Below are 21,387 nucleotides of genomic sequence, written 5' to 3'. Positions count from 1 at the left end.
TTTCACTCAGCAACAGTTGATTTAAGTCTCTCCAAGCCTCTCTGTATTCATCCTGCTGGTCATTTCTTACAGAGCAATAATATTACATAACATTCATATACCATAATTTATTCAGCCATTCTCCAACTGATGGACATCCATTCAACTTCCAGTTTCTAGCTACAACAAAAAGAGCTGCCACAAACATTTTGGCACATACAGGTCCCTTTCCGCTCTTTAGTATTTCTTTGGGATATAATCCCAATAACAACAATGCTGGGTCAAAGGGTATGCACAGTTTGACAACTTTTTGGGCATAGTTCCAAATTGCTCTCCAGAATGGCTGGATTCTTTCACAACTCCACCAACAATGCATCAGTGTCCCAGTTTTCCCACATCCCCTCCAACATTCATCATTATTTGTTCCTGTCATCTTAGCCAATCTGACAGGTGTGTAGTGGTAATACCTAGATTTCTTGATTTTAAACTGACTTACCATTTTATAGAAGGTTCTCAGAGTGTAACCAAGTTTTTTCCAAACAATCCAAACTTCCTATAGAATCTCACTCCAGTTCATTCAATGATCCAAATTGATCAAGGACTTTTTTTGTACTTAAAACTAAAACCCATAATTGATTCAAAAGTATTCTCCCTGGAAAGCTATTATGCCATAGCATCATGTTACTTATTTAAGTGGGGTGGGATGGTGTTGTAAATTGCTTTGTCTGGACTACATTTTTAATAAGATTGCCTTGATGATATATAGTGATGTCATACTACCACCCCCTTTTATCCATTCTTTTGAATATGATATATCTTTCTTTTTTAATGGATACGTCATTTATTTTAAACATTCATTTAAAAAAATTTGAGTTCCAAATTCTTTCTCTCCTACCCCTTTCCTATTCATTGACAAAGTAAGCAATGTGATATCAATTATAATGTGAAATCATACAAAACATATTTCCATATTAACCATATTACAAAAAGAAAAGCAAATAAGAATAAAGTAAAAAAAGTCATGCTTCAAACTATGCTCAGACTTGATTAGTTCTCTCTGAAGGAAGATAGTATTTTTCATCATGAGTCCTTCAGAATTGTCTAGGATCATTGTATTGATCAGAGTAACAGTCTTTTACAGTTGATCATGAAAATATTGCTGTTACTGAGTACAGTGATCCCCTAGTTCTACTCACTTCACTTTGTATGGTCCATTTAAGTCTCCCAAGGTTTTTCTGAAATCAACTCCCCTCCTTCCCCAATCATTATTCATAGTACAATAGTACTCCATCACAGTCATATAAGGTATACCTTTCTAGAGCAGGTTCTAATCTTGTTTTATCCTAATAAATCTTAATAGTAACTCTGAGATCAAACTTGTTTAGGATCTCTAGTTTCCCATTTGTTGCCTGAACATTGGACATTTCTGCATAGACATTTGAGGCCATGGATTTTATGACTGGTCTCTTTCTTGGATTTTGTCTCCTGTGAATCTTGGTATTTCCCACTTGCTTTCTGTAATTTCATCTATTCTCAATGGCATTTAGCTTAATGGATTTGTATAGGAAATGTTTTCTTTCCTCTATTTTTTTCAAGATTTTTAAAGGATATGATGTATGTGGAAATGCTTTTTTACACAAGGCAGTAAATAAGTATATACTAAATTTTTATTAGTAGTATTTCTCTAAACAAAGGGCAAAAATTGGAAGGTCAGTGTTCTCTGTAATGTGATTCTCTACATGACTTGTAAAAGGAAATTCTGTATTGAATATAGGGTTGAAAAAATGCCCTCCAGAGTCCCTTTCAACTTTGGAACTTTTTCATGATTCTGTGACTTGCATGCTTTTTTCACCCTGCAGTATCTATTATCCCTACTTAGAATTCTCTTCCTACTCCTCTCTACAAACACATGTCTCTTCCTTCAAAACTTTAATCATAGCTCACACTTTTCAGGAACTCTTCCCTTCTTAGTACCTTCTAATCATTTCATCAAAACATTCCATTCTTTCTATAACTTATAGAAATTTTTTATTATGTTAGTTAAATTAGTTTATGTGTTATATTTAAGAATATTATTGCTATGTTATATACCTTCAATTAAACAGAGTTCTTTGAGGGCATAAATTATTACTTATATTTCTTTTGTATTTCCTTATAGTGCCTTGTGTTGATGTGCATAGAATGAGCATTAAAGTAAATGTTACTGACTACAAAATCAGCCTTAGTTATATAAATTAATATTATTTGAATGATATCCTGATAATTTATTGCATGATTGTGAAAGCTTTCTGGTATAGTTTTGTATTTTTAAAAACTAAGTGATTATTTCCATCTGCTGCAGTTCAGTGTTCACCTGGACATTTCTACAACACTACAACCCACCGGTGTATTCGTTGTTCAGCAGGAACATACCAACCTGAATTTGGAAAAAATTACTGTATTTCCTGCCCAGGAAATACCACCACTGACTTTGATGGCTCCACAAATGTCACCCAATGTAAAAGTAGGTTGTTCCCTAATACTTTCCCCATTTAAATGTCAAAATTTTGCTTTCTAGTTTTTTTGGGAGGAGAGGGAGGACAACGAAGGGAGAGGGGAGAGAGGAAGAAAAAAGAGAAATGATTTCTTTACTTTGGTTTCTGTTTGACCCTTTACTCTTTGGTGTGTCTTATTAGACACCCCTTATCCAAAAGTGACTGCATGTCAGATTCTTTTATTCTCTGGATCTCCCTTCTGAATTTTGACTCTGCCACTACTGACTTTAAACATCCCTACTACCAATGGATTTCCCAATATGGCTGAGCATTCCAAAAAATCCTACCCTCAATTTGCCCACAGTTCCCTTGGAGTCATTATAGGGTAATATGACTGTAATGATGCTCCTATTTGGACCATCATTTTAAAAAATAGTTATTACTACTTTTTACTATCTTATTTTAGTGGCACTAAGAGATGGCCCTGATGCTATAAAAATTGCAGAATATCAATAACAATTATAATGATAGGATACCCAAGATGATCAGTGAGATCAATTCTTCCCTATTTAAAATAGCTTAGTCTGTAGATTCCTTTTATGAGATTACATAAAATGCAGGTTTCATAATCAAATAAACAGTCACAAGCAAAGATCTCTAATTATATATTATTTTGTTTCACATAATTCGTGAACTTTCCAGATAATAAGGAAATTGAGTTCACTATGCTATTTACTTGTTTGGTTCCATTATTTATATGGAAGTTGATGAATTTTATTTCTGTAGGACAACTCCAGAAATAAATAACATCAATTCAGTAACTCATAGGACTATAAAAAAAAATTTCTCTATATCAGTGGAAGGACATTAAGAAAGCATATAAAAAAGAATCTAGACATGAAAGGAACCTTGGATGGAGTTCTGTAGCGAGCTGTCGTCTCCAGAAGCTGCTGGATCGCTCTCTGGGAAGAGATCTGCTGTGTCTACTCAAATCTCTCCAACAGATTCTTCTTCCTGTAACGAACCGTTGTCTCCAGGCAGTTGCTGTTAACTCTTGTCCAAAGAAGTGACTTCCCTTCCTGCAGAGAGCCCCGTCAAGCCTGATGCAATTCAGAGTCTTTCTTCTTGAATCCTGGCTCTGAATCTCCTCCAGCTCTTATCCTTCTCCAGGCCGATCTGCTCTCTGCGCCCAGTGCTGTCTCTTTTATCCTCCCAGAGAATGGGCGTGGGCTGATGCAAGGGCTTCTGGGAAGAACCACCCCAGCCAATGAGCTTGCCCCCTCTATCAAGTCAACCTGAGTTCTCACCTTGTAATTGTCCAGAAAACCTGAATTCTCACCTTGTCACTGTCCAGACAACCTCAGTTCTCACTTAGTAATCCTAACATCTCCCCCTTTCTTTTGATTTAGAACATAGGACAGTCATGACCTTGAAACATAAATCCATCAATATGGGAAGTATTACAGATAATTACATAAATTACATAAGCACATAGTAACATAGTAATGTAACACATGCTAGAAGTATATAACATAATCATAATCAAATAATCATAAATTGAAAATTTATAAATGTCCATAAGTCCATTGTCCATTAGTCTCATCTTGGGTGAGGAAGTCCAATGATTCCTGCTCTTTCGGTGTAAGATGTTTCTTAGATCTTCTTCTTTATTTTGAGGTCTTTCTCTTTTTCTGTCTCTCTCTGATGGACAAGGCGAATATGACTTGTTGGCACCCATCTGATTCCTTCTCCTGCTGAAGAAATACAAGCAAACCCTCTCCCCCAGGCAGTTAACCTATCTAATTTCCTTCTATTTACCACTTTCTAAATCTCTTCTCATCATCTGACAATTACATTGGAGTTGTTTGCACTGGACACAGCCCTGTTGGTTTAAAAGGCCTGTATTCTCCCCAAGTGTAATCCATTTTTGCAATCTGATTGCCTTTTGACTGACTTATCAGGTAATCCCTTTCTGCCATGTGATTGCTTTTCTGCTGGTTGATCAAATCAGAGTCCTGACCTTCTAAAGGCTCTTTGGGTGTAACATCAGCTGCCATCATGCCCCAAGTCTTTTTTGCCTGGGGCCCTGGACCTGGGCCCCTCATCCCATTTCCCTGAATTATTCTACACTCTGATGCCCAATGGAGTCCTCTGTTGCATTTTGGACATGGGGTTTTAGGTCTTCTTTCACCCTGTCTTCTCACTGTATCTCCATACCTACACTGAGCTCTTAGATGCCCAATTTTTCCACATTGAAAACATCGCCGAGTTTCTCTAGAAGGCCCTTGCCAGGAGGGACCCTGTCTTTCCACATTCATCATTGTCCGGGTGTAAAAAGCATTTGTTCCCACTGTAGCACAGCGTCTTATGATCTCCTCTAAAGGAGCATCTTTGTCTAATCCCCATATAATTCTTTTGCAAATCTCATTGGCATTTTCCTTAGCCAGATGTCTGGTCATTATTTCTGTAGCTGAATTTTCTCCAATAGTTCTTTTGACAGCAGTTTGCAAACGTCCCACAAAATCTGCAAAAGGTTCATTGGGACCTTGCTGTATTTTAGTGAAAGCCTCTCCACGATCTTTCTGTCCAGGAAGGACACCCCAAGCTTTTATTGCAGCCTTAGCAATTTGCTCATATATTGTCATGGTATAATTAATCTGTTCCGAATTCTCTCCATATTGACCTTCACCAGCTAAGTGCTCAAAAGTGAATTGTGTGTTAACTCCTATTTCCAAATTGCATCTGACTTGAATTTTACATAATTCATGAAATTCTGCAAGCCATAATAAATTTTCTCCAGGTTCCAGGCATATCCTTGCTATGGATTTCCAATCATTCGGGGTTAGGACTTCATAAGACAAACCATCTAGTAACATTTTGACATAAGCTGATGTAGCCCCATAAAGGATACAACCTTTTTTCAAATCCTTAATTTTATTCAAATCTAAAGGTGCATATCTTCTCCTTTTTTTACCTACAGAGTCAGTATTTTCAATCACAGGATATGCATGTATAAAATCACTTATATCCTGTCCTTCTCTCTTAGCTTTAACCAATGCTTTTTCTAATCTTGTCATAGGCTTAGGCTGCTTCACAGGCAATTCTGTTTGTGTTTCTGCCTCTTCCCCTCTTTCTTCCTCCATCTCTGAAGGTGGGGTTGATGTGGGCCTGTCAATAATCTGTTCTCTAGGCAGGGTTGAAGCTTCTTCAAGAGAATCATACCATAATTCCTCATTTAAATCCTCTTGGTCTAGGGAAAGATCTTGATCTTTCCTTTTTTCCTCACACTTCCTCCTCTGTTCATTTTTAGAACTTTTCCTTCTCCTACAACTTGCTTGATAGTTTAAGGCTAATTGAACTATGTTGTAGATATAAAATACTTCTGCAGAAATTGAACGAGGCCCATTTTTTGCTTGAAATTCTTTCATTTCATATCCCACTAGCTTCCATTTATCTACATCTATCTTTTCTTCCTCTAAGAACCAAGGGGATGTACGTCTTAATGCAGCCAAGAGTTTAGCAATCTGTACCCAGGTTACAAGTAAACTCTGCTCCTCAATTATCTTGATTATACTCTCTATAGTACCACTCCTGAATGGAGCTGAGGTTGCTTCTGGGGCTGGGGTTGAGTCGGCTGAGGTCCAGGGATTGAATATAGCTAACATCTGCCCCATTTCAGCTATAAGAGATTCCTGGTTTAGCCCTTAACAAGTTAAGTTCCTTATTTATCTATTAGCACGCTCACTTAATCTTTAACAAAGTTTCCTCCTTACTCACGGTTCTGGGTCAGAGAGACTGAGATCTAGATCGGAAGCTTTTCCACTGGAATCAGGACTGTGTCTGTCCCTGTTCGGGCGCCAAATTGCAAAGGTCTGGTCTAGCTCCTCTTGTCAGGATAAGCAAAAGTCCTTGCCCCACGTTGGGCGCCAATTGTAGCGAGCTGTCGTCTCTAGAAGCTGCCGGATCACTCTCTGGGAAGAGATCTGCTGTGTCTACTCAAATCTCTCCAACAGATTCTTCTTCCTGTAACGAACCGTTGTCTCCAGGCAGTTGCTGTTAACTCTTGTCCAAAGAAGTGACTTCCCTTCCTGCAGAGAGCCCCGTCAAGCCTGATGCAATTCAGAGTCTTTCTTCTTGAATCCTGGCTCTGAATCTCCTCCAGCTCTTATCCTTCTCCAGGCCGATCTGCTCTCTGCGCCCAGTGCTGTCTCTTTTATCCTCCCAGAGAATGGGCGTGGGCTGATGCAAGGGCTTCTGGGAAGAACCACCCCAGCCAATGAGCTTGCCCCCTCTATCAAGTCAACCTGAGTTCTCACCTTGTAATTGTCCAGAAAACCTGAATTCTCACCTTGTCACTGTCCAGACAACCTCAGTTCTCACTTAGTAATCCTAACAGAGTTCTACTTTAGTTTCAGGTATCATTATGGTAGCAGGTATGGAGATTACAGGATCTCAGAGCCAGAAGAGACTTGAAAGTCTATTTGTCCAATGAGAACCTGATTAAGAAAATCTATTAATAGATAGCCCCAACTACAATAGGTAGTCATCAAATTTGAAACCTCTAATAAAAATCTAAGGGTTTTCCTTGAAATTGGCCTGTTTCACTTTTGGCTAATTCTTATTGTATAGAAATTTTTCTTATATCAAAACAAATTTAGCTTCTCTGCAACTTTCATCTTCTTATTAGTTCTGATCTTTGGGGCTCAGAAGGATAATTTCAATCCTTCTTGCTCATAATTTTAAATACTTGAAGGATTCTATCATTCTAAAGCTTTTCTTCAGACTAAATATCCCTATTTTCTTCAACTGATCCTCAGAAAACTTTCCAGTTATCTAATAATTCTGGTCATCCTCTTCTGGAGTCATGTGATCTTGCCTATATGTTTAATAAAATGTACTGCCTTAAACTCTTTAATCTAATGATATCACTACAAAACATATACTCCCAAAAGGTCAAAGACATAGGAAAACTATTTCTATATTTATGTACAAGAATAGTTAGAGAAACACTTTTATTCTTGTGAAGATCTAGAATCAAAATGAATCCCCATCTTTTAAAGAATGGCTAAACAAATGATGGCATGTGATTATAATGTAATATCATTATTAAAAGGAAAGATTCAGAAAAGCATGGGAAGATTTGTATGAACTGGATGCAGAGAGAAGTGATTGGAACCAGGAGCACAATTTATTATATGAATTGTGATTAAAATAATGTGAAGAAAAACAACTTAAAGATAATTAAGAACACATCACTGTAATAGCCAATCATGACTCCAAAGACTGATGAGGAAGCATGCTTCCCACCCATTGGCATAGAGATGATGGATTAAGGGTACAGAGTGAGATGCTTGACTAATGTGTGGTTTTGTTTTGCTTGACTATACTTGTCACAAGGGAAACTTTTTAGCTTGAGTAGAGAGAGAATCCTGGGGGAAGTTGGGTGGGTAGTGATATAAGAAAAGAAAGAAAAGTTCAATGAAACATTTTTAAAATTACACAAGAGAACAAGAACGTCAAACAAATGGGGCAGTTTTATAATTTTAGTGTTAAATTTAATATATACATTCTAAACTATAAAATAGAAGTTTACTTTTCCAATTTTTTTATATGTTGAAATGTTCATAGCTGCTGTTTAAGTTCATAATTAAATATATATATATATATATATATAGATGCACAAAACACAACACACTTGTCCAGGTGTTGCCTAGCCCAGAATGAAGCATAGCAGACTATTATTCTGGACACTGTAACTCCCTTAAAGAGACTTATAACAACATTATCTTTTTGGGGTGACAGCTTTGTGCTTTGGCTCATCTTGAGTAAGTTGTCCATCAAAAGATGTTCATTACAGGAACTGTTGATTAGCCATGTCTTATATTCTTAAAATAGATTTTTTTGAAACCTGGTTGAGAAGTTTATACATAATTTTGTTAAATTGCATCATATTCAATTCATCCCATCTTTTGGGACTATATTCTGTCTCTTTAAGCTTTATATTACCTGCAGATTTGACAAGGATGTCATTTGTACTTTCATCTGAGTCAGAGATAAAAGTGTTCAGCACCACAGGGTCAAGGACATAAATATGGTAATGTCTACTAGAGACCTTTTTCCAAGTTTATGTTAACTTGTAACTTGGGTACTCCTTGGGTCCAGACATTCAGCCAATTCCATATTAACTTACCTCTATTTCCTACTTCAGCTATTCTGGCTCAGACCTTTGGTTTGGGCCTTTAAAGGGAGTTTACACCTTAGGAATTCTAAGAGGAGCAAGCTCATTGGTTGCAGTGGTTCTTCCCAGAAGCCCTTGCATTATCCCACACCCATTCTCTGGGAGGAGGTTTCTTTTCTGTATAATCTTTTCCTCTATGAGCAGGTTTCTTGGGAAGCTTCTGGAGCCTCCAGCCAGCCTCTTCTTCTTCCTGAATCCTGGCTCTGAATCTCCTCCAGCTCTTGTCCTTCCCCATTCCAGACTGCTCACCAGGCTCAATGTTGCCTCTTTTTATCCTCCCAGAGAATGGGCGTGGGATCATGCAAGGGCTTCTGGGAAGAACCACTTCAACCAATGAGCTTGCTCCTCTTAGAATTCCTAAGGTGTAAACTCCCTTTAAAGGCCCAAACCAAAGGTCTGAGCCAGAGAACTGTCAAGTCAACCTGAGTTCTCACCTTGTCATTGTCCAGACAACCTGAGTTCTCACCTAATAATCCTAACAATAAACAAAGAATAAAAGATTTTGTCAAATGCCTTGTTAAAAATATTGATTAGGGAATGACTAAACAAATTGTGGTGCCTAAACATAACATAATGTAATATTGCTACAACATAAGAAATAACAAATACAAAGGCTTCAGAGAAGCATAGGAAGTCTTATCTGAAATAAATAGACTGAGGAAAACTATACACAATGCCTACAACAATGAAACTGAATACTTTATAATTATGACTATGCTTATTGAGAGAAGGCATCCTATTTTCTTTACTGCAGAGGTAAGATTCTTTTGGTATAGAATGTTACAGTGTCAGAGAATAAATATGTTGGTTAGTTTTTCAAAGTGCTTTCCTCCTCTCTCTATTTATATCTTTATTTTAAGAGATGGATTGCTGGGTTGAGTAGGTTTGGAAACGTTCATAAAGTCATCAGTAATTTTTTTTAAAAACTAAAGTATTTTCACTACATTTTCCTTATCTACTAGTTTAGTTATCCAGCTAAAAAGAAAAGGAGTTAGTTTGGTATGATCTCTTCTTGATGAAGTTGTATTGACTTCCCAGTGTTAGCTACTTCCCTTTAAAACTAAGTGATCATAAACTATCCTCTTAATAATGTGCTTCTAGAATTTTACCAAGAATTAAAGTCAAACTCTGGTCTATAGGCTTATTCTTTTTCTATTCTGAAAATTTTGACATTTGGCTTTCTCCAATTCTGTAGCACTTCTGAAGAAAAACATTTCTCCTCCCAGATCTTTACAAGGTCACTAATAGCAAATCAACAATCACATCTGCCATTTCTTTGAACTCCTTGAGAATAGGATCCTCTCTTCAGTGATCTCATGTGTGATCTACTAACCATTTTTGATTAAATGTTCCTTCCCAGCTAAAACTTGTTTTCCTTTTACAGATAGACATTGTGGAGGGGAACTAGGAGAGTTCACTGGGTATATTGAATCTCCAAACTACCCTGGGAATTATCCAGCCAACACTGAATGTACTTGGACTATCAATCCTCCTCCTAAGCGCCGCATTTTGATTGTGGTTCCTGAGATATTTCTGCCAATAGAAGATGAATGTGGAGACTACCTGGTGATGCGGAAAACCTGTAAGTTCCCTTCCCTTCCCATACCAAGCAGGAAGGCTCACTCTGGAGCCTGATAAGTCCCTTGAGAGCTCTGCTTTGTCTTTGTCCAGCAGGCTGGAAAATTTCACCTTCTGTCTTGGGAATCCTCCAGGTCATAAGAACATAAGAACACTTTCCTAAAAAAAATTCTTGCATGTAGACATCACTTGGTTGTCCATTACAGCTTTTGTTACACTGGGAGTTAGAGCGTGACTTACCAATACATGAAGATGCAGGCAGGCAGGAAGGCAACAAGATTTTTAAGCTCTATTCCTAATCCACCATGAGGATATAATGAAAGGCAAAAACAGTTCCTGCCCTCAAGGAACTCACATCCTAATGAGGAAGACAATAGGTAAATAATCAGGGGCTGATATTTACAAAGGAGATGGAAAGTAATATTACTGTGTAAGACATGTGTTTCTTGTTCCATTATTTTTAGTCACATCCACCACTTCATGATTCCATTTGGGGTTTTCTTAGAAAAGATACACTGGAGTGATTTGCCATGCCCTTCTCTAGTTCATTTTACAGATGAAGAAACTGAGCAAATGGGGTTCAGGGACTTGTCCAGGTTTACACAGCTAGTACGTGTTTGAGTCTAGATTTGAACTCGGGTCTTCCTGACTCCAGGATTCTTCCTGACTCTGCACTGTGACCTAGCTGCCTTCAGAGGTAATAAATGGTTCTTGGAGCTCATTGAGTAGAAGTGTGTCAAGGACAGTAAGTGTTTTAGAAAAGTCACTTTGGCAGCTAAGTGGAGGATGGATTGGGGTGGGGAGAGATTTGGGGCAAAGAGACCAACCAGAAGGCTATTGTGATAGTCCAGACAAGAGGTGAGTTCAGCTTTTTCTAATACAGAGAACATGAGGCAGGTAGAGAGAAAGATGTCCCCTGACACCAGCATTATAATGGAATTCTCTCTAATGTAGTGATTTTTTACACAGAGCAGATCTTGCCAGGATGAGGGCTCAGGGCTATGTCTAAGAGGGATCAATGGTAACAAGCCAGAAAGATTGACCTAAATATTTGTGTCTGTACTTAGGTTATGGCTAATAGAAATTTCACTCTTGCAACCTGAGAATACTCAGTTCAAAAGTACATAAAAGTTGATATGGCTGCGGATTAAATGTCCAGCCTCTAATCCTTTTGTTTTCAACCTTATGAAAGAGAGGGAGGCACCCCAATTTCCAGCTTTATTTTTGGTTTTGCTACATTTTCAGGACTGCCTCCATGTGTAATGATTCAATTGGGCATGAAGATTTCCTCAGCTAAATGAATTTTCCTTGTTTCATGAGTTTTCAAAAAGGCAAATCTATTTGTTGTCTGCTCAATAAAGAGGTTTGGATCTCTAGCATACATTTCCTTTGGCAGCTTCCTCCAACTCTGTGACAACCTATGAAACCTGCCAAACATATGAACGTCCTATAGCTTTCACCTCCAGATCGAAGAAGTTGTGGATTCAGTTTAAATCTAATGAAGGAAACAGTGCCAAAGGATTCCAAGTTCCTTATGTAACATATGATGGTAAGGACTCAAATCTGATCTCCTTTTGACCTCATTGCTCAATATGAAATGCTTTTATGTTTTTAACAGCAGTAATTTCTGAGGCAGCTGAAGAACTACTGAGCACAAATGTTTCAGAAAAGCAAGGAAGGATATGGGGAGAGAATGTTGTAAATCTTTACAGGTGCTAAACTTTTATTTGAGGACTCTGAGTGTGGTAATGGAAAGAGGCCTTAGATTGTAAATTCATTAATTTAAATTTTTAGAATCACCAATAAATGTATTAGGTAGTTGAGTTTCCCCTGGAGATGAGTGTTTATACCCTTACTCTCATCCCCTATTCTTAAGGATTAGAAAAAAAAATCTCTGAAACCATTTAAGTTTAAGTATCAAATCTTTTTCTTTTTTTTCCCCCTGAGGCTGGGGTTAAGTGACTTGCCCAGGGTCACACAGCTAGGAAGTGTTAAGTGTCTGAGATTAGATTTGAACTCAGGTCCTTCTGAATTCAAGGCTGATGCCCTATCTAATGTGCCACCTAGCTGCCCCCATATCAAATCTTTTTCAAAAATTTAAATCATTATGGGTAGAATATCTTACGTAACTTTATACTTTCTTAAATAGAAGATAAAAACATAATTTTACCTCTTGATTACTCACAGTTATCATTTGTCAATATGAATCATTGTCTTCTGTAATTTTACAGTGAGGCCAGTTGTGAAGTATGTGGGGGTTTTGCTTCATGCAAAATCACTCTACATTTTCATTTTGAAGCTCTCTTGACTACTTTTAAAAAGTTTTTGGTCTATTTGCTGACAATGTTGGTGTGGTAAAAATAAAGTCTGTGGATTGTAACACAATAGGGAAAAGAGAATGAGTAAGAACTTTATAAATCATTTGACCTAATCCCTCACTTTATAGTGAGACCCATCGAGGAAAGTGACAAGCCATTATTCAGAATGAATACATGGCCCATGTTGATACTGGCAGTTCTTCTCATTCCCAAATTAGTCAATAAGCTTTTAATTAGTTATTAATACGGCATGCTACTTCAGTAAGATTGTACTTCCCATAACCTTTTAATGATGGGATACATCATTCTGATTGGAGATGGAGTATTTGTATTAAAGTTAAAAGTAAAAATAATGTTGAAATAACTCTGCTGCAAGATAAACAAAAATAGTATCATTTGTTTCCAACAGAGGACTACCAGGAGCTCATTGAAGACATAGTCCGAGATGGCAGGTTATATGCATCTGAAAATCATCAGGAAATACTGAAGGTCAGTGTTCTGGGTAATTTCCAAAGCTACAGAATTTGTGAGATTTAAGGCATCTTAGAGACACATCTCATCCAAACCCACAAGACTTGTTTGTCTGTGATGACGTACAAATGATGAGGTAGAGAATTGAAGAATCCCCTCTGGTTTGTGCGAAGTCCAATGTGAAAGAATTCACAAACCTAAAAAGTCTGTACGGCAAAAGGGAATTTATTGTTCACTAAGAAGCCAGCCTCTTAGGAAGACAGACTTCTTTAGTGGCAAAGACTTCCTGTCAGGGAAGTAACAAGAGTTAACACTGAGAAGAAAATATCTTCTTAGTGGGTAAGAGTCCTGGCAGGCAGCTTTGTCAAGAAGAGAGCTTCCTTGGCAAGCATTCCGGCTTCCACAAAGATTTGGAGTTCAGAGTTGTCTTTTATTAGCAGTCTGAGGCTCAGGCTTCAATCACTGCCCTAGGCCCAGATATCCAGTTGAAAAGAGAGTATTTATATTGGAGTTTCAAGCCACTCAATAGGATTATCAGGCCGAGATCTCCAACTAAATAAAATCACTCAACTTGGGGAGGGCGTTGTCTGGGAAGCAGATGCCTTTCCCAGGGGAGAGCCTGAGACCCTGAATCTCCTGTACCTGACAGGAGCCATCTAGCTTCAGAATAAGAACATTCAGTGGAGGTCAGGAGTAAGGAAAGAACTTGCTCCCTCTCAGAGCTGCTGAGCCTATTTCAGGTGATTTAATTGTTGAAAAATTTTTCCTGATTCCAAGCTGAATTAGCATCTTTGCAACTTCTGCTTGTTGATGCTGGTGCTACCTTCTGATCAACCAGAACAAGCAGCCTAAACTTCTTCCAGATGGCATCCCTTAAAATGCTTGAAAATTTACTATTGTGTCCTCTTTTAAATCCTCTTCCTCTGACAACCCCCCCACCCCCACAATATTCTCCTCAAATTCAGCTTGATCCTGAGATCTTTCTATATCTTGACTGGCTTTCTCTGGACGCTCTCCAGCTTGCCAGTGTCCTTCCTAAATGTGGTGCCTACAGCTGAACAGAACTTTTCCTTTGTGGTTTTACCAAGGAGTAGTACTGATTATTATCATCTTAGCCCTAGACATTATGACTCTCTTAATTCAACTTAAAATTCTATTAGCTTTTTAATTTTTCTATTACATCACTGACTTATATTGAGCATGTAGTTCACTAAAATCCCTAGATGTATTTGTATGAATTGATGTTTAGTCATATTATTCCCATCTTACATTTGATGAGGATGATTTTTTTTGATCCCAGATAAGATATAACATTAATTCCTAATAAATTTAAAGTTAACAAATATGTTAATATCTTGAAAATCCTGATTATTTCATCCAACTAGAAGCTATCACTCCTTATTTTGTATTATTATCTATTATTGTATTATTATGTACTATTATTATTATTAGATAGAGATGCCATCTCTGGTTTCATCCAAGTTATTGATAAAATATTAAAACCTGGGACCATCTACAAATCTCTGGGGCAATCTTCCAGAGACCTTCTTACAAGCTGACATTAAACCAAGTGGTTGTTCTTTGAGTCTGTCTAATCAGTTCTGATTCTGTTTACCTATATTATTGCTTTATCCATCTCTCTCCATCTTTACCACAAACATAACATAAAAGATTATCAAATACTTTGCCAAAATCTTAATAATTTTTCCTACATAAATTATACATAAATCACTTTTCCATTGTTCTATCAGTTGGGTAACCCAGTCACAAAAGGGAAATTATGTTAATCTGTCACAAACTATTCTTGATGATGACATACTGGCCTTTTTTTTTTTTTTTGATCCCCAATGCTTTTTCTAAATGTTTGCTAACTACTCCTTTAATACTTCTCCTTCTTCTCCTTCTTCTCCTTCTTCTTCTTCTTCTTCTTCTTCTTCTTCTTCTTCTTCTTCTTCTTCTTCTTCTTCTTCTTCTTCTTCTTCTTCTTCTTCTTCTTCTTCTTCTTCTTCTTCTTCTTCTTCTTCTTCTTCTTCTTCTTCTTCTTCTTCTTCTTCTTCTTCTTCTTCTTCTTCTTCTTCTTCTTCTTCTCCTTCTTCTTCTCCTTCTCCTTCTTCTTCTTCTCCTTCTCCTTCTCCTTCTCCTTCTCCTTCTCCTTCTCCTTCTCCTTCTCCTTCTCCTTCTCCTTCTCCTTCTCCTTCTCCTTCTCCTTCTCCTTCTCCTTCTCCTTCTCCTTCTCCTTCTCCTTCTCCTTCTCCTTCTCCTTCTCCTTCTCCTTCTCCTTCTCCTTCTCCTTCTCCTTCTCCTTCTCCTTCTCCTTCTCCTTCTCCTTCTCCTTCTCCTTCTCCTTCTCCTTCTCCTTCTCCTTCTCCTTCTCCTTCTCCTTCTCCTTCTCCTTCTCCTTCTCCTTCTCCTTCTCCTTCTCCTTCTCCTTCTCCTTCTCCTTCTCCTTCTCCTTCTCCTTCTCCTTCTCCTTCTCCTTCTCCTTCTCCTTCTCCTTCTCCTCCTTCTCCTTCTCCTCCTTCTCCTTCTCCTTCTCCTTCTCCTTCTCCTTCTCCTTCTCCTTCTCCTTCTCCTTCTCCTTCTCCTTCTCCTTCTCCTTCTCCTTCTCCTTCTCCTTCTCCTTCTCCTTCTCCTTCTCCTTCTCCTTCTCCTTCTCCTTCTCCTTCTCCTTCTCCTTCTCCTTCTCCTTCTCCTTCTCCTTCTCCTTCTTCTCCTTCTCCTTCTCCTTCTCCTTCTCCTTCTCCTTCTCCTTCTCCTTCTCCTTCTCCTTCTCCTTCTCCTTCTCCTTCTCCTTCTCCTTCTCCTTCTCCTTCTCCTTCTCCTTCTCCTTCTCCTTCTCCTTCTCCTTCTCCTTCTCCTTCTCCTTCTCCTTCTCCTTCTCCTTCTCCTTCTCCTTCTCCTTCTCCTTCTCCTTCTCCTTCTCCTTCTCCTTCTCCTTCTCCTTCTCCTTCTCCTTCTCCTTCTCCTTCTCCTTCTCCTTCTCCTTCTCCTTCTCCTTCTCCTTCTCCTTCTCCTTCTCCTTCTCCTTCTCCTTCTCCTTCTCCTTCTTCTTCTTCTTCTTCTTCTTCTTCTTCTTCTTCTTCTTCTTCTTCTTCTTCTTCTTCTTCTTCTTCTTCCATTTGTTCTTCCATTTGTTCTTCCATTTGTTCTTCTCTAGCCTGGTAACTCTCCCATTCTTTTCAGTAATTCAGAGATCATTATAGTATCCAGACTGGATCCAGACTTTTGGGGAAGCTTGACCTCTAATAAGAAAGCCAGATTTCTTTCTTTTATTTTATAGATATGTAAAGTTAAGATTTGGGCCTATGTCTAGGGTCTCCTTAAAGAGGACAGTAGAAGAGTACTCAAATTATAATCTAAACCAAGTATGGACAGGTATTTATTTCTTGCACATGAAAGAAATTTTTAATGTAAAAGAATCTCATATGCATGAATTAATGTAAATACTTAAAATAAGATACAGCAAAAATAATTATTGGACCATGAAACAGTTTGCAAGATTACTGAATAGGGATTGTTTCATCTCACCTCACTTTTTGCTGTCCAAACAATTCCAGGTCCATGCCTTCTGGCAAGCCAGGCCAGATCTTAGGCTCAGCCTCTTGTCAGTAGTCATCATCTTAAATGCTCAACCCCCCCCCCCTTGCTACCCACTAACTCCAGGGAGGGATCCAAGCTCTCCAGGAGGTTGCTGTCAAGACTGGGCTTGCCCGTGGTCCATCACAAGACCATTGATGGTCAGGCTCAGAAAGAGAGCAGAAGAGGCATTCAGGGTCTAGTTGTGGCTCCTTGCCCTTGCAGCCAAGGCGAGTTGTCTGGGTCTGGTGGTAGGCTCCATCCGCACCATTCATTGAGACCCTGGGAGGGTAGTCAGCGCAAGGCAAGGAAAGAAAAGACAACTAAGGGTCCACTGAGACTTTGGCCTTTACTACTCAGTGGCCAGGAAGGTATTGCTTCCTTGCCTCCAAAGCACTCTGTAGTGGGAGGAACATTTGTTTACCCCCCAAAGTGCCCATCACGGTGACAGAAGAATTTTAGAAGGGCAGCTTGACCCATGCCCTGATAAATCAATCTGACTTTTTAAAATGCTTTTTCCTTGGTCCTGGCTTCTGAATGAGGCTTCACTCGGAAGCTGCAATTCATTTTAAGCATCTTGTAAAATGTGTTGCCATATCTTTGTATTTGTCTTCCATTTACCTGCCTTTTTTTTCCTTTTCTGTAAATATTTTTGCAGAGAGCTTATCTTTTCTTCCTAATAGGAACTACTTTTTTGTATGTCTTCAGAATTTCATTCTTGAGGATTTCCCCTCCTTTCTGCATTGACTTCCTGTGTAAAATTTTAATTAAGATGTCATAAATTGTCCTTTTTCTGAACCCCTTTGAAATCTGCTCCCCCTCATTACAGGCTACATATCAGACTGCTCCCCTAATTCTCTCTTCTCACAAAATTCTGTTATTTTCCTTCAAAGATGTCCATCATTTTTACCTCCATTGCTAGTTTTTCCTTTTTGATGAGATCAGTTACCAGAATAGAATTTCCTCTGACTAATTCCTATCTTTGTTGAAGTATGAAATCCTAGGAATGTCAAGAAATTATTGGTTGTTTTGTTGTGAGGGAGTGACAGATCTCAAGGATGTCCAGATAATTAAAATCCCTCAGAACAACTATATCATGTCTCCTGCCAACTTTGTGATCTCTTTTCCAAATTCCTTGTCTATTTCCTTTTGCTATCCAGTGTGGTCTGCAGTGTGTTCTAATGATAATAGCAAACCTGCTGACTTGGTCTCTACTATACTCCTCTCTCTAAGTCCTGAATTTCTTTAATGCCTGTCTTATTAATATATAATAGTCCTCTACCATCACTTTTACCTATCTTGTTCTTTTTAAACTCTTTAACTTTTTGCTTTTAACTGATATTTTAAGAGTAATAATAATTGATAAAATTATGTGGTATCTTGAAGTTTACAAAATGCTTTATTTATATTGATTCCTTTAATCTTCAGAACACTCCTTTGAGGTAGGTGGTATTATTACCTCCTTTTTACAGAAAAAGAAACTGAAACTGAGATAGGCTAATTGACTTGCCCATAGTAGCACAACTAGTAACTGTCCTAGGTGGGTTATTAACTCAGATATGCTTGTCCACCATGCCAGGTTTCTTTTTCTACATCACTATTACTTCTCACTCACTCTTCCCTCCTTTTACCCTCTAGAACCTTCCTTTGTAACAAAAAAAAATGCAAATATGTACCTCTGAAGTCAGGATCATGCCTTCATTGATCAGCATCTCAGTGTCTTTTATCTAGTTCTTTTTAATCAGATAATTCCCTCCTAATGATATATGCCAGGCATGGGTCATATCCCATCAAGTTGTTGGTAGCATTGAAGTCAAATTTGCTTTCTTCCATTAAAATCTCTAATTTGCCTTCCTTGTTTTATTTAAAGAAATATAAAGACATGAATTTTGTCTCCTGTGAATTTTTGAGTGTCTTTACTATTATCACTTATTATTTTCAAAACCAACTATGTTGTTGCTGCTCTCTGAGACATCAATTCTTTTGTCTTTTCTCCTTTTTAAATTTAAAGTTTTTTGTTTCAAATTGGCAAAATCCCAGCAAATGCACTCATTCTAATATTTGTTGAATGTATGCCATCCCTGACTAGAGCCTACCATTTTTGAATCTGTCATCCAGAAATGAATCCCTAGTTGAATTGAAGCTTTAAGATACCCATTCACAGAAAGAGCTATTGACTTTAGATCTTCCTTTTTCTTATGAATCCTGTCAGCAGTGATAGCTCAATAAAAACATTACATATGCTTCTTAGATCTTCTCTTTGTTGAGGATGATCCTTAGTAATCTTTCTCAGTTCATTCTAGCAGTACTATTTTTATGCCAGAAGTGGATACTAGTCATCAGGTGTGACAAATGTGAGATATTCTCTTGTCATGTCCCTACTGTATACCAGAAAGACAGCAGACATCTGTCTTATTGTTATCAGAACAAAAAAACCTTACTCCCTACTCCCTAGCAAGACCTACCAGCCAATAGCACTGGACTCTTTTTCCTCTGGCCCTTACTTGGTGACCCCTCACCTTACAACATCTCTAAATTCACAACATTATTCCTTGGAGAAACAGCTGCTTTCTTTTGGAGGATCCAGTTCACCCTTCTTTGTATAATTATCTATCGTGCTTTTTAATGTTCTCTCTTTCATCACTACCTTTTTACCATTCCAAAGCAACAAGAAGGAGCTGTGTCATTTTAACATGAAATGTTTGGGAACCCTTGACTTCTTCACATACTTTTCATAAAGCTTTAGATATTTGAAGCAATTCATAGTAAACAATCATTCTCCAATAGTAAGGAGGTGACATACTGTGTTCTCAAAGACTATGGCCATGGAATACAAGCTGTGCTGCATCCACACAACCCACGCAGACTTTGGGAAAGGCCAGGTAATAGTCTATACTCCTCTCATCCCGAGACCAGTCTCCCCTATGGGGATTAGCCATGAGGTGATGAATTCCTTCAGCCCTCACAACATATGAGGATCATCTATTAAAGCGTACCACAATTAGGATCTACATTGAGGGAGGGACCCTCTGATGAAATCTTCAGATGTTTGAAGTATTAAAACTTAATAATAGTTTGCTTCTATATATTTGACAAAATCTTTTCCTTGTAAGAACCTCATCAGATGGGTAGTGTTCTTGTCTCCATTTATACATGAAATTGAGGCCCAAGGGGCTTGAATGCTCTGTTTAGGATTGCATAAATAGTAAATGTTAGAGTTGAACCTGAAGTTCAGGTCTTATAACTCTAAGTATAGTATTCTTCCCACTATGTTATATTGTCTTTGCCCCCAAAGCAAATCTGAAAGTTTTCAGAAAGCCCAATCTTGACAATCAGCTGAATAAAGGAACTGATTTTTACCCTGTATCTAGGAAAAAATATATAAAGAAGAAACTAGGTTAGAGAAATACCATGTCAATGAAGTGATGACAGAGTCCATTGACCAAAATTTTATTCTTTTTAGGATAAGAAATTAATCAAGGCTCTGTTTGATGTCCTGGCACATCCACAAAATTACTTCAAGTATACAGCACAGGAGTCCAGAGAGATGTTTCCAAGATCATTCATCCGATTACTACGATCCAAAGTGTCCAGGTTTTTGAGGCCTTACAAATGACTTTTTCCTCATCTCACTAGCTCCAAATGCTCATGTTCCAGCCTGTGGAGTTTTCAAGACAGAGCTGTGTCTGCCACTTGCATGCCAGGGGAAGGATAGGCATGATGCCAGTATTAATGACTCATTAGAGTTTAATTTTTATAGGTAATTCAAATATTTTGATAAACTGACTTGTATTTTTCTTTCAAAAGATCTTGTATACAGTTGTATCTGGTCATTGGTGTGCTGTATCAAACAGTGCCATCAGCTTTAGGCAGAGAGAAGCTTTCAAAAGGAACTGTGTCTATTATCTACAGAGCTTCCTCCTTGCTGCAAGTAGTGATGTGGAATAAGAAAGACTAAGAAGCAACTTCCCTGAGCCACGTTTCAGTCCCATCACCATAAAAAGTTAGACTATCCTTCATGCTTCTCACTCCTCACTATCAGAAACTGCTGAAGGAACCTCCGAATGACACTGGTGGCAAGTGGCAAGTGAATTTCCTTGTCTGAAACCGGTCTGGTTCTGTTCAAGAGCTCAACCATTTCATGTCCTCCTTACTGAGGATATGGAGACAGGTCTCACCCATTCAGAGTTTGGAGCAAAAGATCCCCAACGCTGGGTTTCAGGCAATCATTTTCCAGGTGAACTGGAAAGGACATGTTTGGGTCAATGAGTTCCAAGTTATGTGACCTCAGGCCCAGGTAGTAGAGTTCTGAAAGGATATAATAAAGAATGTTTGAAGTGAAGAGAATTAAAATAAAATGATGAAAAACATTCTATAAAAATGTAATAATGATTGCTTTCTGATATTCATACCTGTATTGCCCATTAATGTTTTATTGTTTATACACTGCGGGGGGGGGGTAACATTATAATCTTCTATTCCATTTCTATTTATTTTCCAAAAAAACAGCCCATTGGTCATCTCACTGAATTTTCACCCTCCTGGTTGGCCATTTTTGGCCCAATCTCTGAATCAGAGAATTCCTTTCTTATCCACCATCTTTCTTACTCACTCAACCTCTTTTCCAATGAACTGCCTGCAATACATTTACCATCTTTTACTTTTATTGTCCGGTGACCACATATAGATATCATTTCCATCATGAAGAATTCTGACTGCTTTTTGTTGTGAATCAACTTTCTGATGTGTTCAT

General features: G+C 38.1%; 1 protein-coding gene across 3 annotated transcripts in view; it reads left to right on the top strand.

Annotated features, from left to right (window-relative positions):
• SCUBE2 (signal peptide, CUB domain and EGF like domain containing 2) overlaps nt 1-21,020 on the top strand; it is a 91,360-nt gene extending 70,340 nt beyond the window's left edge. For all 3 annotated transcript variants that reach the window (XM_074276040.1, XM_074276039.1, XM_074276041.1), the window contains exons 19-23: nt 2,321-2,482; nt 10,076-10,273; nt 11,666-11,818; nt 12,997-13,076; nt 20,098-21,020. In XM_074276040.1, coding sequence (XP_074132141.1) covers nt 2,321-2,482; nt 10,076-10,273; nt 11,666-11,818; nt 12,997-13,076; nt 20,098-20,250 — 746 coding nt within the window. In that variant the 3' untranslated portion in view covers nt 20,251-21,020. The remainder of the gene's footprint in view (nt 1-2,320; nt 2,483-10,075; nt 10,274-11,665; nt 11,819-12,996; nt 13,077-20,097) is intronic.
• The last annotated feature ends 367 nt before the right edge of the window (nt 21,021-21,387 follow it).

Source organism: Sminthopsis crassicaudata, chromosome 6, assembly GCF_048593235.1.
Source record: "Sminthopsis crassicaudata isolate SCR6 chromosome 6, ASM4859323v1, whole genome shotgun sequence".
NCBI lineage: Eukaryota > Metazoa > Chordata > Mammalia > Dasyuromorphia > Dasyuridae > Sminthopsis > Sminthopsis crassicaudata.
Note: the sequence above shows the minus strand (reverse complement) of the source record. Positions and strands in the feature narration are given on the sequence as shown.